Source organism: Parasteatoda tepidariorum, chromosome 2 (genome assembly GCF_982258835.1).
Source record: "Parasteatoda tepidariorum strain Cologne lab strain chromosome 2, Ptep-v5.0, whole genome shotgun sequence".
Taxonomy (NCBI): Eukaryota; Metazoa; Arthropoda; class Arachnida; order Araneae; family Theridiidae; genus Parasteatoda; species Parasteatoda tepidariorum.
Window position 1 is genome coordinate 112,488,083 of NC_141756.1, and position 19,554 is coordinate 112,507,636.

At 30.7% G+C, this 19,554-nt stretch overlaps 2 protein-coding genes across 2 annotated transcripts in view; both read left to right on the forward strand.

Annotated features, from left to right (window-relative positions):
• The first annotated feature begins 3,181 nt into the window (after positions 1-3,181).
• On the forward strand, positions 3,182-8,221 carry LOC139425057 (uncharacterized). Its single transcript, XM_087158053.1, has one exon. The coding sequence runs from the start codon at positions 3,695-3,697 to the stop codon at positions 4,421-4,423; it is 729 nt and encodes a 242-aa protein (XP_087014179.1). The 5' UTR covers positions 3,182-3,694; the 3' UTR covers positions 4,424-8,221.
• Positions 8,222-12,553: 4,332 nt separating this feature from the next.
• Positions 12,554-19,554, forward strand: part of LOC107449754 (mutS protein homolog 4) — a 51,652-nt gene continuing 44,651 nt past the window's right edge. The window contains exons 1-5 of the mRNA XM_071178069.2: positions 12,554-13,278; positions 14,181-14,271; positions 15,100-15,269; positions 17,056-17,204; positions 17,424-17,614. Of these exons, the coding sequence (XP_071034170.2) occupies positions 13,245-13,278; positions 14,181-14,271; positions 15,100-15,269; positions 17,056-17,204; positions 17,424-17,614 (635 nt within the window). The 5' untranslated portion in view covers positions 12,554-13,244. The remainder of the gene's footprint in view (positions 13,279-14,180; positions 14,272-15,099; positions 15,270-17,055; positions 17,205-17,423; positions 17,615-19,554) is intronic.

Below are 19,554 nucleotides of genomic sequence, written 5' to 3' on the forward strand. Positions count from 1 at the left end.
CAGCAAAATGCTCACTTTAACGACAACTGAAGTTGCATTAACTGACTGTATATTTTTCGAATGCATGCTGCAACTGAAAAGGGCTGCAAATTAAACTTTTACAAATGTCTATCGTATTTACTTTGTTTTTTATCCGACATCCATAAACATTATTTCTCTTCAATGTACCGTTGTTTCATGTTTCGTAAGATTCGTAATACAATCGAATCCCTACTTAGCGAATTACGAGGGATAGAAATAATCACTATTAAATAACGAAAATTCGATATTACGAATTTTAGCGCTGAGCAAAATTATTTTGTTACATTGGATTTTTTCCTATAAAAAAATTAATAAATACTTTACAGTTTTAATATATTTGTTCTTCACATTTCGGAAATTATCAATTCAATATTTAAAAAACTCACAAAAACTGTTGAATTAAAACAGACTATAAATTTATAAACACTACTTATCAGACAAATATATATTAAGAGAAATATAAGTCGCGCATTGGACTGATCGTTAAGACACGTCGGTTCCCAGCAGATCACCGAAGTCAAGCATCACTGGCTGCGGTCGGTGTGCGGGTGGGTGACCACTTGGATCAGTCTGCGTAGGGACCGAGGGTGTGCGGTATGGGTCCTCGTTAAACTGTTCTACCGTAAAGTGCTCGATTTCGCGAGCAGGTCGTCGGACTACCGAAGCGGGGGTGCCATTCCCTCTGCAGAGGATCAAATTGGTGATGGCATGTCTCCGGATCATCCTCCGGGATGTTTCCCAGAACGTCGTTAATAGCCCATTGTGCAGCTCTAGTGCGACGTAAATGAACTACAACAACAACATATTCCGTGATTTTTTTTTCTGTACAAATGACTTAGAACTATTAGGAGAGAATTGTTGCGAATTTTCGTCTTCGTTTCATCGGATTATCCATTTTGTAATATCGCTATTAAATACATTGCTTCATACATACATTAAGTTCATAATTATTTTAATTAAGCGAAATTATATCGTCGATGTTATATCAACTTATATTATATTATATGAAATTATATCAACTATCATTTAAATCTTCCCCTTGATTATTCCAAAAACAGCTTTATTGTTTTTACGCGGTTTGCACTTGTTTCAGTTCGTGTATCAATTAGTTAAATTAGACGATATATACCAGGGATGGGCAAACTTTTTTAGTCGAAGGCCAAAAATGGAGAGAAAAAAAAGATTGGTGGGCCTAGTAAAAACTTCTAAAATAAAAATAATAAAAAAGCGATATGCAAGATTTTATTTAAATATTTAATGAGATGAATGAAATTGCGATTTCATTTTTAAAAGTTCCTTATAATGAGGTTCGAAATGGGATGCGCTTATTTTAAAGAACGAGGTCAAATGCTTGTATGTTAGTCTACTTCTGAAATGATTTCTTCTAAGGTTCATAGTTGAAAACATTTTGTTCACATATATAAAATGAAGCGAACATAGCACTGATTTTCTGGGCAAGAGACATTAAATTTTGGAAACTAACTTTTGCTTATGTTTTTCAAAACTGAAACTTCGGCATGTTTAGAAGCTACAATAGTGTGCAATCTTTACATACTCAATAAATAATGTTAGAACTCGCACCGGCAGAAAAATCAGCTCGTTGGAGCTTAAAATGCGCTGTCTGCCATTTGTGAAACACAATTCACCTATGTCAGATTTCATATGTCTGATCCTCGAGGAAAACAAGCGCTCGTTGGAGCTTATCTGCGGCTATTCTATAAAGAACTTCTGCGTTGAAAATTTTACCAATTGACTATTTCAATCAATTCCACCAATAGAGAAAGTAACAAGGTCATCAGTACTTTGTTAAAAAATAAAGATCAAAAAGTAACTTTAAACAAAGTAGACAAAATAATGGATGTATAATAAATCTTGTTTATATTCGCCACGGATCGGCAAGTTAGAATTCTATCCGCGGGCCGGATAAAATCTTCCGGCGGGTCACAGTTGGCCCGCGGGCCGTAGTTTGCCCATCCCTGATGTATACTATAAAGTTGGCTACATTTTAAATTAAACGATATATTATATAAATATGGAATATTTATTATATCAGGTATTATATTGGAATATTATTTTTAATAATGACATGTTTTGCACGAGTTTGTATGCAATACTCTTTACATTTAAACATACATGTAATGGGTTTTTATTCAGGAGATTTTTCATATTCTTCCTATTTGTATTTATTTTCAACGTATTGCATTGCAATGTTAACCCATTAATACAGGAGTGCAAACCGGTTTCATCCGAGTAAAAGCAATGCAACTGTATAGTATCACCTGATAATTATAATTTTTCGTAGAATCTGATAGTGAGTCTAGTAATATGGCCAGGGACTGTATATATAGCATCAAAACCAATTCAAAATTATGTTACGGCGAACGCTAGATAATATTAGTTAGTATGGAATCCAACGTCATGTAATGTAGAGAGAATGGCGGCATTTTGTATCGTTCTAATATTCGAAAATTGCGTAAAAAAACGTTAGATTTTCAGATGTCATCTAATATTATGAGCTATTTGTGCATTTTAATTTTTATTTTAGTTCAATTTAAGAAATAATTAGCCTAAAGTAAATTTATCTACTTTTTTATTTCCCTCTTCTCGTATACTAGAAACCTAAATAACAAATTCTTTTCTTGTCAATATATTCCACATTTTGACATTAAAGAAAATCTTATTCAGACATGTGCATATGACCTTGAATCCCATCTTGAATTGATCTGCGTGAAAAGAAAATCATTATGTTAGAAATATGATTAAACAATTTTTTTTTTTCATTCCGCGTTTTCAAAGCGAATTTTAGTCTCACGCAAAATGGCCCGTCAATATTTAAAACGAGGTATTAAGAAACCCCTTACAGCATCAATCGTCTAATCAATACTGGTCACTTAAGTTCTACACATCAACCTTTTGCTGACAAAAGAAAGGATACAGAAAAAAATAATAATAATGAGTTTCTTGGCGATATTTGTAGTAAAAAATATAGATGGCAGCACAATAATGAAGGCGATTAATAGACAGCAAATTCCTCTCTAATTCTATAATATTTATCGATTGCAAGAAAGTGAGGAGACAGAAGGGTTCTGTGTTCCATCATAAACAACGTAGCAACGTGGCGTACCGCGTTGCTAAGGCAGAAAAGACGCTCACGTTCGAAAACAATAAAAAAAAAGGGGGGAGTGAAAAATGAAAGGTAATAAAATGACTCTAATAAACGAACTTTCTATTTCTATCACGGACTGCCAGGGGAGTTCTTGAACCCGACTTCTAGCTTTTTCAGGAAATGCTCCCCATTATGCGTTAAAGCCAGTTCAAGGTTGAAGTCATCATTCCCAGACTGCGCTCGCACACACACCCTTTTACGAACAGGTTGTTTGAAAAAGTTTATATCATTTCGAGCGAACAGCTAACCGAATACGTTGAACTAATGGCATTTCATCTCGCGCTCTCCCAAGTGTCGTATAAATAGATTTATTTCTGGAAATACTTCATTTGGTGTCTGGAGTTCCCGCAAAACAGTTGTGCAGTTGCTCACGCTGAAAAGTTCTGCCCCGTTTGTGAACATTGACTTTTGAAATATTGTTTGACAAAAATACTATTCAATAAGATTTGATGTCCGATTTCTGAAGTCATATCTGAGTTGAACTTGCTTTTGTTTTGGTGGCTTCTAATGATGAATCTCAGTCAGCAAGCTCCAGATAGCGAGACTGAAAGCTTGATAGTGCACTCAAATGGCGATGCGAATATGGAAGACTTGCTCAGCGAGACGGAATTCGAGACGGACGTTGAAATCGAAAACTCCGACGGCGTTAAATTGGAATACAGAAATCTGAAATCCTCTTCGTTGAGCGATGAACCCACCAGGACAAAGACGAGACTTTTATCCCGTTCCCATTCCGCGGATGATTTGACCGTCCAGGTGGACGAGATATCGTCAGAGCCTCCCAGGAGAAATTCCAGTGGGGAATACCCCACGCAAATTCACGAGACTCCCACAACCAAACCTCCGGTCTTTCTGCATGACATCGAAATGCCAAAGTACAAGTACATCAGTCGCAACCTATCTCCTGCTTCCAGCTTGCATCCCTCGCCTGTGCAGTACCCTCTACAGACCAATTGGAAGAGTGTTCAAAATGTCCAAGACAAAGATGACGAGTTCACCATTCTCTTGCAGACGACGGCAGAGCGTGTTCTTAATAAACTTAAAAGTAGGCAGCAGGATCTGGGAAGCAGTTTGTCCATAGGTCAGAGAAGAAGACCATCGCATCCCCTGCAGCCACACGCGCCTCGAAAACTGCAGCCCATCACGAGGGGGGATGGCAAAAATACCCCCAGGTCAGAGTGTGGTCTGAAAAGTTCGTGCAGTGATAGTGATCTCGGTCCTCTGTCAGCAGCCTAACATCATTTTGATTTACAAACAAAATAACGCACAGGCTTGGAAAAAAAAACAGGTAGTAAAATCATGGACTGTCAGTCTTCTTTTCGGGAAGTGTAAAATATCCTTGACCACCATTGACAATTATAACAAAAGCAAGGTGTTCTGTAATGACCACCCTTGACAGAATGTTTGTCAAAACTGAAGTATGCAACTAAAAACCCAATCGAAATCATAAAAAGTGGAGAAAATATCAAAACCAGTTTGATTACCTGATAAAGCGTGGAGGTGTTTCTGATAATTACCTCTCTACTTCTTTTTGTTTCCACCGGTAATCAAAACCAAACATGTTTTGATATTTTCAAACCTGGCTTAATGATTCGTAAGATTTTGATACGGTTTTATTTTTACTAGCTCATATTATTTGACTTGATCAAAAAAGCATGTACATTGAGGAATCAAGAATTCTAAATGTGTTTAGGATATAGTTTTACGAAATACCCTGATATTTATTTATTTTTAAGCTACGGCTATTCTTTTTAAAAAAGTATTTAAAATTTGAACAAAGTTTTTACTGATTTTAATTATAAACTTTTCGTCTTTATTTTCTTGATGGGAAAGAGTCCTGCATTGCATACACGTTATAACAATTAAAATCGTCTTCGTGAGAAAGGATATATTATACCTCCCTGCCGCGAAACAAGCGAGGAATGAAATGGTTTATTTTTTCGCTCTTCGGTCAGAAATAAACAATGCAGAACTTTGAAACAATCCTTACTCTAACTGAAAAGAGAACTCGAATTTTTTCTCCAACGTCATCTTTGACGTATTCATTTCATTGTATTTGGTTATTTTTACTAGAGAGAGTTTGTACAAAAGCTGTTATTTCAAACTTGAAGAAGGCAGTTCTTTCGTTTAAAAAATTGCCATTTTTATTTATAAATGTAATTGTTACTTCTAACATTATTTCCCTCTTAAGCAGTGCTCTAAATTTAGGAGAAGGCAACAAATGAGTAAAAGGAAATAGGTAACTAACAAATATGAATTTGATGATGATTTTATGCATACATTTATAACTATATATAATAATGGAAACTCAAAAAATCTAAATATCACGGACAGAGATTTGTTGGTTCGTCAATATCTATTTCAGTTATTTAAAGCAAAATTTTTATAGGAAATGTTTTATTTGTTAAATTTATAATTATAATTGAGTTTGCATACATAGAATGCATTATCTTGCCTTTTATGCAGTCAAATCTTATAGGAGCGAAATCTGAAATAGCGAAAATTTCGAAGTAGCGAATATTTTTCGAATCCACAAATGAATTTTATTAGAAACAATATATTTAAAATAGCAATATTACGAAATGGAAAGAAGACAAAAATAAGCAACAATTTTCTTCTGATCGAAACATTTCTTCAAAAGTAAACAACGCGTTGAATAAAACGCTTCTATAGTTTCCTCGTTCAATTTATTACGCCAAATTATTAGCCGCATTCTAAGATTCTATGTAAAATATTAATTATCAGAGATACTACACAGCTTTATTGTTTTTACGCGACTGAAACCGGTTTGCACTTGTTTACGTGAGTGTATCAATGGGTTAAGTTAGACGATACGTAATATAAATTCCACCATCCGATAAATTAGACGATATAGTATTTAAAAATGGAATATTTATTATATCAGGAATTATATTAGTATATTATAATACAGTAGGGAACCGATTATCCGGAACGATCGGGACCATCGCTATTCCGGATAACTGATTTTTCCGGTTTTCTGAATCGCTACAAAAAGGAGTTTTTTTTATTGTTAAACCCAACTAAAAAAAAATTTTTTTTGGGGAAATAATCTTAAAAAGAAGAAAAAACGATGAAGTAATACACTAATGATTATTTCCAAAATGATGGTAAGGTGAACATCTTTCAAAAAAGAAAGAAAAATCTTAAAATCTTATGAGGAAAAAAAAATTTTGTTTAAAAAATGGCGGGAAAATTTATCGAATTTCGTTCCGGTTTTTTGGTTTTCCGGTTTTCTGATTTCCGGATAACGGGTTCTGTACTGTAATTAGACCAAATTATTTGAAGCACTGTAGAATTTTAATATTTGCATGTTTTGCACGAGTTTATAGACAATACTTTTATATTTAAACATAGGTATAATGGATTTTTATGCAAGAGATTTTTTATATACTTCCTATTTGTATTTATTTTTCAACGTATTGAATTTCAATGTTAACCAACTGATTTACGAACCTATACAAGTGTAAGCCGGTTTCAGCGACGTAAAAACAATAAAGCTGTATAGTATCACCTGATTATTAAGATTTCACACAGAATCTTAAAGGAAGTCTAATAATTTGACCAAGGAAAGTAGTGTTAAAAAATTCATCGTCTGTTTTAATTTAATAGTTTTTGCGAGGTTTTTAAATATTACACTGATATTTACCTAAATGCAGAGTGCGCTTAAATTCATAATATTAAAATAACGAATTTTCGTTATTGCGTAGTGATCTTTTCGGCCTGGAGTAATTCGGTAAAAAAGGATTCGACTGCATATCAAATGCAAGAGTTCTTATGACGCTAATATCACTCTAATAGCATTGAAATAAGAATTGAATTGCCTTGATCAATTCTTATATTTACCAAGGAATTAAAAAAAAATAGTTTGAAATTGATATTTATCAAATTTATTACTATTTTATATATTACTATTTTGTTGTTTCTCTTAGATTACTTGAATTGAATTCAATTGTATAACTTACCACGTGGTGCTCTCTATCGTAATAAAAACCTAACAAAAAACCAGTATAAAGTTCAATCTACGTACTTATAACTTATTTCAAATGCTTCCTCGTATTAGTTACACCATTTTTTATATTATAAAATGTATTATATTTAATGTTAATAATATTATCTTATGAAACATTTGTCTAGAAATGATATCTTCGTCATTTTAATTAAAAATGCTTTTTTATATATTTCTTTTATATTGTATATAAATTGTATATGAATGCTATAATCAATTAATAGTGCATTAGTATTGTACATAAATTGTTAAATATCAATTGTATATAAATGTTATTTATATTTTAAAATCTCACATAATGGATACAGTGTAGTTTTTATTGAGATGTTTCTGCTCAGCTACCACGAATGGTAAATTTAATTTAGAAATTTAAAAAAATATGATCTGCTTCAAAAGTTGTTAAGTTTTTTTTTTGTAATAAATTATTATTTCTTATTAAATTGTTTGCTTCTTTGATAAATCTTTGTTTGTATTGTTATGAAATTGTTATTAGCAGTTAAATCCCCTAAATATAGAAATAAAATAACAAGTTTCATCGCTTAACGGAAAGCTTGAAGGTGTAAAGAAATTATTTTTTTAATCACTTTACATATTCATTTATAACATATTTGCGCTCTCTTTTATTCTAAAATTAAATTTTAAAAAAAATATGCATAAAGTTTAATTTTAGAATTTATAACTTATCTCAAATGTCACGTCAGTTAAATGTACATATTCATTTAAAAGACTCTATTCTTATAAAACCAAGTTATAGAAGAACTAATCTTTATTCTCTTAAAATTATCCTTTCATTTTTTTTTCTTTTAAGATTATCTCTCATTAAATTAAAAAATCAGAATTTAATTTCTAAACTGAAGAAACTCGTTGAGAAATGGAAGTAAAAAATCTATTAAAAATATGTTTCCTAATTTAATACAAACCTTTATTTTCTTGTAACTTATTATATTTGTGCAATTAATTATTGTAACTTGTAAACATGTTAGATGCCATTTCGCTATAAAATAAATTTTAGAAATTTTGAATGTGCTCTAAAAATTCTTTTTACTGATGATATTAATTATAAAACTTTTTAGCATTATAAAATATTCATGATATGATGATTATCATGATGACGTCATAAAAAAAAATTTCGAACTACCAAAAATACTATGACAGTGTGATATTTGTATGCTTTTTAAAATCTCAAGCAGTAAAACTAACCTAAGTAGTTTTTATTTATTTGTTTCAGCAATTATGAAAGGTAAATTTGAATTAGAGATTTTAATATTTAAAGAGCATCAGAAACCTCTCAAAATCGCATAATGCAGATAAAATTGAATAAAAATTATTCAATGCATGCTTTAAGACAACTCTATATTTTGATTACTAAAATGCTAGAAAAATGCTCTTAAAATATATGCTCAAAACTTGTGTTTATTATTGATTGTACTAATTTAATATTTTACCATAATTGGAAATGTGTATTTACCTACTATTAATGTTAAAAATAATTTTTTATACTTAACGTAAGAGTAACCAATAACATTTTAAGCATATAAACAAAAATATAAGAACAAAATTTATAAAATTTAAAATTTGAAATATAATTTACATAAGAATTAACTTATTTAAAATTATTAAAGAATTTAATAAGAATGTTATTATTATTAAGAAAAATATGATGATGCTTTTTAATTTTCTGTGAAACGACTTTACTTTATTACATTTTACTTTACGTAATCACTAAGAACTGATTCATGATTGGTTTACATTTTGTGAAGTACTGAAAGAGACATCAGTCCAGTAAAATAGTCACTTTTTCCGATATTCTATGATTTATTTATTACCTTACAGGCAAAATGTAGGCATAGATTTTGTGGGAAATTTTCGCCAGTTTTTAAATATGTCATTAGGCATTTTTTATCTGAAATTTAAAAAAAAAAGGAAAAAAAGGTAGGCACTTCATTTACTTCACACTAGAACTGCACAATGGGCTATTGGCGACGGTATGGGAGACATCCCTGAGGATGATCCCAAGACATGCCATCACAATTTTGATCCTCTGCAGAGGGGATGGCTTCCCTGCTTTGGCAGCCTGCACGATCTGCGAGCGAAGTCAAGAACTTTACGGTAGAACAGTTTAACGAGGACCGATTCTGCACACCCTCGGTCCCAACACAAGCTGATCAAAGTGGTCACCCATCCGCTTACTGACTGCAGACAGTGATGCTTGGCTTCGGTATTCTACTGGTAGTCGTGTCCTTACGATCAGTCCACTGCGGGACTATGGAGAAAAAAAAACACCAGATTTTTCGGGTCAAGATAGCCTGGTTGGTACATAGTTGATAGCCTACCTGGTTGATAGCCTATTGGGAAGGAAGAACGGAAGTTCGAATCCAGCCAGTCAAAAGTATCCATGTAGTAAAAGGAGACTGGTGCCCGCTGTATCTCTTAGGACACAAAGTCCTCCATGTTCCCATAACAAATAATGCATCTGGGGGTACTGGATTGGAGATTGATCGCTGCAGAGAGACCATTTCGAGCTCTTTCCGTAAGCCATTCTTGTTCAACACATCAATCGACGACGTCACCTATTTTTCACGTGGAATCGACAAAATTGATTAACACCCATGATGCAGATACCAGAGTTGGAAAAAAATGTAATCGATTGCATTTTTCGATTACAGTAAACAATTACTTGTAATCATGATTACAAGTTAACTTAATTTCGATTGCAACTGTAATCGTGATTACAACAAACAATTACAGTAACCAATTATTTGTAATTGTGATAGCAACTTTGATTATAGCTGTAATCGTGATTACAATAGTCGATTACAGTAATCTATTACTTGTAATCGTGATTACAACTTTCAAAAATTTTGATTACTGCTGTAATCGTGATTACAATATTGATTCTAGTAATCGCAAGTACTTGTATTTTTGATTACAGCTGTAATCAAAATTTTGATTACAACTGTAATCATGAATCCAAGTAATTTGCGATTACAAGGAAGCACAACAAAAACGATTAAGGGTAATCATGATTACAAGTAATCAAAATATATGATTAATTACATGTATGACCATTGCAAGTAATTGTGATTACTTGGAATCATATTACATGATTACAAGTAATTACAATTGCATACTATATGCAAATACATAATGTAAGTATGTATGGGGATGCATATTTTTATGTACATAGAATGTACGCACGCGTGTGCGTATAATTTGTGATTCGTATATATGCATATACAATGAATACGCAAATGTTGTTTGTAAGTACAATATACATAATTATATTGAAATGTACATAATACAATACGTATATGCTTAGTACACACAAATATGCATTTATGATACATGTACGCATGTATATTTGCGTGTATGCGAATGCAATGTTTTGTATGTTTGCATACATAGACAACATATATATGAACATACGTGAAAAAAATTTCCATACGTATGCATGCATTTATGTACGTAAGTACATAGTATAAATTTGCGATAATAGCACATATATACAATGTACATATGTAAATACACTGTACGTATTTGCATACAATGTGTAAGAATGTTGTTTAGGGGTACACAATATGTACACAGTTGAGTAAATTAAATGTATGCCTGTATGCATGTACATTTACATGTACATAGATATATGGTTTGAGCACGCAACATACGTACTTATATAACTACATAGTACTTTGTTAATACATACGCACATGTAATCTATGGATGCACAAAAAATGGTTGGATGCACAATGTACGTATGTACATACAACGTATACATAAAAGTAATTACATTTAATGTATAAATATATGCGTGCATTTAAATATATGTATTTACAATGTACACATACATTGTGCATGCAATAAAAAATTATAACAGTCAAGTTATTAAAGTTCGTTTTAAAATTTATTCTAAGACATATAAAACTCAATCTGTTATTTTTTGGAAAACTAACGATAATTTTATTTTAAATTCCTAAATATTATTTCCACATATAAAATTAACCGTTTTTTTTTTTTTTTTTTTTTTTTTTTTTTATTATCTAAAAATTTCTATAAACTATGCATTATATTGCTTAAGAGTTCAAATACTTGTTTTGAAACTTTATACAAATACTTAGTGACCAGCACCAGACCATCAAATGTGTTTGTGGGACACTACTTCTGTACGCAAACAAATTTTTGTAATCATAATTTACTTAACGAAATTTCTTACATTACTGAATACTTTCTTTTTTCTAAAAAAAAAAATTTAATTTGAAAAAAAGATCTTAACACGACCAACGAACCCTCGTATCTTAAAAAATTTAATTTAAATGTTAGTTCAAAATTAATTATTAAAAAAAATCAAAATATTGGATATTTTAAAAAATGTATTTAAAAAATTGAAATATCATATTTTTAATATTAGCTTAAAAATATTTATTACTTTTAAAGATTAAAAAAAATTCCGACGAGGAACCAAGTCACGATCGTAAATTTCTCAATGGAAAAGTTATTGTCGCACAGTGGATTAATCGTAAATAAAACTCGTTGCCGTAGAAGTCAAGCATCATGTGGGTACCACTGAGATCAGCCTGCAAAAATACCGAGTGTGTACGGTATTTATCCTCGTTACACTGTTTTATCATAAAATCTCAACTTTGCACGCTACCAAAGCGAAGGGGCCACCCTTCTGCCGAGAATCAAAATTATGAAAGCATATCTTCAAATCATCCTTAGCGAAGTTCCCAAAACCGTTGAAAATAGCCCATTGTGAAACTTGAGTGTGATGCAAATAATATATTACTACTACTAAAAAAGGTAGGTACTATATTAGGGTACTCTCACTTAGGTTGGAACTCAAAAAGGTTAGTCTCACTAAAGTTGCACAATGGACTATCGGCGACGGTCTGGGGAACATCCCCGAGGATGCGCGATCGCTACGCTTGAATACGTCATTTGGAGAGAGGACCGGTTCCATGTCTTGACCATTCCTCCACCCAGGAATGTACTACGATATTTCCTCCGTTCTTAACATTATTCATATTTACTTGTCAAAAATAATTTTTAAAGGGTCCACGACGTTTTCTATTTTTTTAGAACTATGTTCAATGTAGTTTTCAGTTCCATATAGTTTTCTAATTTAAGAGTTTTTAATTTATTTGAAAATTAAGACAGAAAGTAACGTACTTCCTTCTCCTATGACTCTCCGCCCGCTCATAATGAAAGCATGCGAAGTGTTGAAAGAATGGCGAGAGTTCTACTCTACGCCTTTCGTAGCCCATTTCGGTCACCAATGATCCGAAGACATCTTATAGTTTCGATCCTTAGTAGAGGGCAAGGCTCCCCAGCTTTGATAGCCTGAAGACCTACGTACGAAGTCGAGTACTTTACGGTAGCACTTCAACATTGTAACGAGTCGAGCACTTTAACAGTTTAATGAGGACCTATATCGTGCAACCTCGGTCCCTACGCAAGCTGATCAAAGTACTCACCTAACCTCGTACTAACCGAAGCCAGTCATGCCTGACTTCTGTGTTCTACTTCTATGATCAGTACACTACGGGACACTACTTAAAAAGCAAATACATGCCGAACTCTTATGTATGTCAAACTATTATGTCTGTCGAATTATTATGTTTAATTATTAATAACCTTTCTTCATTTTACGTGCAAATTAAGTCGGGTTTTTTTAGATGGTGCTACAAACTATGCCTGACAAAAGTTATCAATGGATTTACTGGACATTGTGGATTTTGATTCTCTTGGCACAAAGACTGTGATCGCGCAAGCGATAAGAGTAATTCTTGACCCAGGCGAAGTAATCTAACACACGAATCAAATAAAGTGGGAATGACCCTTTAAGTTGCATATATTTTCTTACTCTACTACAAAAGCTGTAAGCAAAATTTGCAAGAGATTTATAATTATTGTTAATTTGGTTTCATGGACGAATTTCAAAATTCTGTTGATTTCGAATTTTGAATCTAATTTTTGAAGTTCCTATTCGAAATTATCTTAATTTGTTTTTTAGATTTGAAGTAATTAAAAATTATGGCGGAACTTATTGAATCTTCTTCTGATAGAGGTGTGTTTTTCTCTTTAAGAAAATAGTTCTTTTATTTTGTACATTGTTTGTTGTTCTTAGTATGTTATATTAATTATTTCAATTTAATATACTTAAAGAAATATTAGGGGTTATTCTCTTATTATGCCCATATCAAGATATCCAACTACAGGAGTAAATACTTATTGATTCCTCTCCCCCTTTAAATCGTGGTGGAAATAATCAATTCCGAATGAGTGAAAATTGTATATTATTTGTTCCGGGAAAAATTGCGGTTAAAAATATTATTTTTTATCCTCTGAAAAGGTTGCATTCCTAGATTTTTTTTTCATCTTGTGCAATTTTATTGTGATGAAGTATTTGTTTAGCACATTGTCCTTGCCAAATCACTCCTCTCGGAATGTTGCTGAGTATTCTCCTGTTAAACATTAATTTTTATTAGTTTTTGCTGTAACGAAGGAATATAAATCTTCTCTACAAGGATATGTTGAGGGCTTATCCATATTGGGATCTGTTATGCCAACTACAGTCAAGGCAAACTATAGATTTTAAACGTGTAAAAATCTTTCTTTTTTTTTATTTAAATAAAAAGCATTTGCAGATTTGCCAGAGGATGGCTACAAGATATACTCTTTGAGTTGGTCCCCTTCAGCGAATTATTATTTTTTTTAATATCTCGCAGACTGCCCCTGGAAGTTGCCAAAGCTTGGTGATCATGATATACAGAAATCTTCCCAATTTGTAAATATTATGTTATGACTGACTTATTAATCTCTAGCAATATTTGATATTGTTTGTTTATGTATGAATTCAGTGATATGAAGTGCATGATTTGTTTTACATAGTGCAATAGTCTACTTCTTTTCAGGTTTTTTTTCCCTCCCTTCTCTAAAAAGTATAAAATTTTCTTATATTTCATTCAGTTCATGCTGCTTCAGGATCATCTTCTGAAAAGCCTTTTGAAAAGGAGTTTCAATTTTTGCATCCTAATGTAATAGATGAGACAAGAAGAAAGTAAACTTTTTCCTTGTTTAATTTGTATTGTAGAATATATATATATTTGCATTTTATTTTACAATGTTGCTTGAATTTGTGCATTTACTCATTATTTTTGTTTTAAGTATTTTTGTGTAACCCACAAATTTCATTTCAAATTGGCTTGTTATTATTTAGTTTAGTTTAGCTAGTAAATTTTAAAATGAAATGTTTTTATATCTGTTTGATGGAAGGAATTTTATTCAATAACCATTTTAAAATTAAATTCAAATATTATGCATTCAGCATTATTAGTAAAAAGTAACTTTATTTTCAGAATTAATTGAGGAAAATAGATTAAATGATATCCCCTCTGTAATCTGAATGTTTTGATTATTCAAAGTAGGTCTTGATTAAATTATTTAGCATTAATCAGGGTTCTAATGTATACATTTTTAATCTATACATTGAATTTTCTATTGTATGATGCTAAGAGCATCTTTAAGTTTCAATTGGTTAAGTTAAGTTTTACTTTTAAGTTTCACCTTTCTTGAGTTAGGTTTTAGAAGAAATTTTTCTCTGTAAAAAATATTTTGTTACTTTATTTATGATAAATGCAGCTGTTTTATTTAATTATGATACCTGTTATTGTAACAGCAATTTAATGTCTTCATCTGTGCTTTTTATTATATCATATTTCTGTAAAGTATTTCTCTCATTAATTACATTTATGAGACAATTACAATATGCTATAATGACTGTGCTTGTTATTATAGCATATTTCTGTAAAGTATTTCTCTCATTAATCACTTATAAATAATTAGTAATTTTGCTCTGATAATTAATTTTTGTCAATTTATTTAAAAGCTATAGAGCACATCCTAAACAGTGGTCTTCGTCAAGCTCCAACTCAATTTCTACTCAAATTCAAATGCACTGTGCTACTCCTCCACCGAACAGGATTACAATAGGAAATGAGACCTCAGTCTCTAAGTCATCAACTACACCTCAATCTTGTTTGAATACAAGAATATTAGGTAACCTTCTAAGTCTCCTGTTTTTTAACAAAGATTCCTATATTTTACGACTATCTTGTGTTTACATGTGTATTCTCGAATTTCTCTGTAGGTGTTGAAGAAATTTTTTAAAAAATTACTAAATTGGTGATAAAATATGTGCTAATGGCAAAAATACTTTTCTTATTCCTCAACAGATGGTGCTATTGCCAGTATTGCATTATGTTGAGTTTTTATAGTTTAAGTGTCTTTAAGTTATGGTTTAAAAAATCTTCGTTTTATTAAGATTTATATACATATTTTTTACTTTGCTTAATGTATGTGTTTATATTATTTCTAATTTAGACTTACTTGATTATGCATGATGTATCAAAACTTTGCTCATAGTCTGAAAAATGTCGCTAATAAAATCTCCGTTATTTTATTGTTACCTATGTATATAAATCAAAGGCTTTGCAAACTGTTTTTTTTAAATAGCGGGCACTGTTGGTCTCAGAAATGATAATACACTATTATTATAATAATACACTGTTATTATTCCATTGGTCTCAGAAATGCTGTAGTTGCTACTCAATTGGTACCTGTGGCTAAGCCACGAGAGTGGAGAAGTGTCATCCAACCACAAACCTGTTTATAGGGTGGGTTTTGTTCACGCAGAACAAATAACAGACAGAGAGAAAGTTACATCCATGCCTACAGTGGGATTTGAACCCATAACCACTGGCCAGTAGTTCAGTACAGTAACCACTAGAACAGTGATCGGCACTTTACTGAATGTGTATGTTGTATATTTTTAGAACTTCATTTTTCAAATGGTACTAGCATACAAAGCTAAACCAAAATATATAAAATTCAATGAATGAGTAAAGTGAGTTTCAAAACAAATTAGGAAAGCAGTTTTAATGTTTGAGAAGGCAGGTGATTCCAAAAGCCTATAGAAGACAGTCCAGCTCTCCGAAGTGATCAGTGCTTTACCAGAAAAACAGCTTTAGCAAAGTGTGATCCGTGCATGTCATCTGAACCGGTCTATCTTAAAATGTGATATCAGATATAATCAACACAAAGAAAGATCAGTACTGTTTATAAAAGTGCAACTACCATAGATAAAATGAGAAAACTTTTCTTCTCCTATTAAACTCTAGTTGTAAGAGCGTCTTCTGCTGTATCCCTAAATGTTGTTTCATCTTTTATACCCAATGATTGAAGGGTCTGTAAAAGCAAAAAAAAATTTCTTTGGTGTAACCCCCTAGTTAACTTTTACTGAACTTAAAAAAATAACTTTTAATTAAAGATTAACATAATAATTGGAATCACTAGTAATTGCTGGTGATTATTCATGTGTAAATGCTCTTTAACCAGCAAATATTATAAATTTCCAATTACATCTTATGATTATTAATAATGTTGTATTATTATTGGTTAATGTGATACATTTTCATAAATTATTCATTTTACCCTACCTTTTATTAATAACCCTCTCTGTATATCTGTATTAATGGGTCAAAAGTTAAATAAATCTTACAAAATTATTAATAGTCCTCCAATCGTTAGTTATTTTTAAATAACTGAATAATCACACTTGTGACTAACCCCTAGCCCAAGCCATATTTCAAGAAAATTCAGCAATCAGTGCACATGTGAGAAAATTTTCCATTTGAAAAAAAAAAGTTTATTTAAATACTGGGTAAACATATGCCAGGCAATAAAAGTTATTATGGCAATTATAATTATTATTAAGTAAATGGGATGAATTTTTATTAAAGAATCACTTTGTTTACTGTACTAATACATCTGAAAATATTTTTAGCTATTGTTGAAGGAAGAGGCAAAGCTAGAGGTGAAATTGGAATGGCGTGCATTGATGTAAAAAATCCAGTCTTAATTCTTTCTCAATTTGCTGATACTCCAGCTTATATTCGTCTTGCTGTACAACTCAATGTGTTTAATCCTTTAGAGGTTTGTATGATCTTTTCTTTAAAAAAATCTTTCATATTTTTTTTTTTTTAAGAAATCAACATTTTTATTTCTTCCAGTTAACACTAAAAGTTTTCATCACTTAAAGCAAGTACTATTTATCCCTCTCTAAGAATTTTTTTTATTCAACTGTAAAAATTCTTTAGCTAAAAATATGTCTTTGAGTTTTGTGTGATTTGTTGACTTTTCTGATATTTTTAGGTAATTTTGTCAAGTACCATTCTAGAATCGGGGGCGAAAAGTAAACTTATTTGTAGAATTCAAGAACTGTTTCCCGAAATCTCAACCGTTACCGTCCAGCGAAAATATTTCAATGAAACAAGAGGCCTGCAGTACATTCAAGAGCTTTGTGCACCAGAATATAAAGCTGTGGAAATTGAAGTTAGTCCTAAGTAAGTCACTTGTTTTTTGGTTTCATGAATTTTTTTTCAAGTTGTGAAAATAATACTTATTAATTAGTACAATTGACCTCAATATCTGAAGTAATAAAGATAGGATATACTTAGGCTGTTTGAAATATTTGGATTATGAAGGTAATTTTGTTTTTTAATCAGTTTCTATCAACAAATTCTGAAATTAGAAGATTTTGAATGATAGTGCTACCTTGCATTTAAATTTAATTTTAATAAAAATTTTAATTTAATTAACCCAAGACGAAATTTGTGATTCGACCATCAAGATATTTTGATGGTTTCTTGTTGGCTCAACTCTATTTAATGGTAACCAACATCTAACAATTCCCATCATGTGGTGGTGGATTTTCTTGGGCCAACAAACTTCCATCATTTCATTTTGGAAGATGATATTTTATGATATGATGGTCAACCAACATGTAATGTAAAAAATTCTTAGGACAAGATTTTCCATCATTTTATGATGGAAAATGTTGTTTTATTATCTTTCAAATCTTACACCAAACAGTCAATCTTACAAATATTGTTTTTCAATGTTTAAATGTTGTTAATGTTTTACAATAATGCATAAAATTTTATAGTTTAATATAAAAATTTTAATGTAAAAAGAATTATTTTCTATTAAATCGGAATGTAGAATTTAATTTTGTTAAATAAATGAAAAGGCAGTTTATTTTTAAAAATACTAGTAATATTGCCTTACCTAACATTTTGTTTATCCTAGTCTTTAGCCAATTTAATTTAGTTCACTAATTTATACTCCTTTGGAAACTTTTTACCGATTCATTTCCCTTTATTTGCGGTATGATATTATATTTTTCTTACAGGTATAACATATTGTGCTTTCGTATAGCAGAAATTGTTGCTATAATGGTTAAAACAAACTAGACTGATAATAAGGAAAAGACTGATGAAACAAACAAAAAATTACAACTGCTTACATTCAATTCAAAATTACATTCTTTAAAAACTACCAGTTACATATTTTCCAACTTTATATGGTTTTGCCAGTTTCTCCTGATTTTTGTAAATATTATTTCTTGCTTGCTTTAATATTTAAATAAGTATTACTAAAATAAAAAATTTTAATTATTATTCATTCAAATTTATCAATTTTACATAGTCGTGCAGCAGGGTTTGTGATTTTTTTCGATTTTTTTAAAAAAAAATTTAAAAAATCAGATTTTTTTGCTTTAAATCGGATCTTTTAGATTTTTTATTCAAATACACTATAAGAACTTTGATTTATGATTTTAAAAAAATTTATGAATGTTTAATCAAAATTAAATTAATATTAAAACTATATTATAACAACATTTAAGAAGCTCTAACTACCTAAAACAATTTTTCATTATAATACATAGCTTTGAATGTATAGCATCCATTTTGAAATAAATGCAGGATTGAAATTTAAAGACTAATTGAAATAGAGAATTTAAACCCTATTTTTGCCATATTGGGGTAATTCCTTTTTAAGATAACCTCAAGCTTTAGAAGTATACATTTTCACCAATGTAGATTTTAATTCCATTCTTTTTCAATCAAAAGGTAGAATTTTAATTAACATTATTTGTAATTTTTTTGTGACGAAAATTCATGTTTATTAATTACTTTCTACGGCTATGCAAGTCTATATTAAGACAGCATTAAATGTTTACTTTAATCTGTGCTTTCAATCTCAAGAATCAAAAGATTTAAAAAAATGTATTTTCAAATGTGTTGGAATTCAACACACACCAAGAAAGAAAGTAATTTCCTTAACTAAAATTAATTAATGCAGCAATTTATTTAAAATAAATTTTAAAACTAAGAAAAGAAAATAATAAAAGTATCAATAATTTTAATCAACAAACCCTGTCATGCAGTATTAAAAATTTATTTTGTTTCATGTTGAAGGCTTTATGCATAGTTGATTTTTG

What these genes read in the sequence shown, in the direction of transcription:
- LOC139425057 (XM_087158053.1), top strand. Translation starts at nt 3,695, where the DNA reads ATGATGAATCTCAGTCAGCAAGCTCCAGATAGCGAGACTGAAAGCTTG.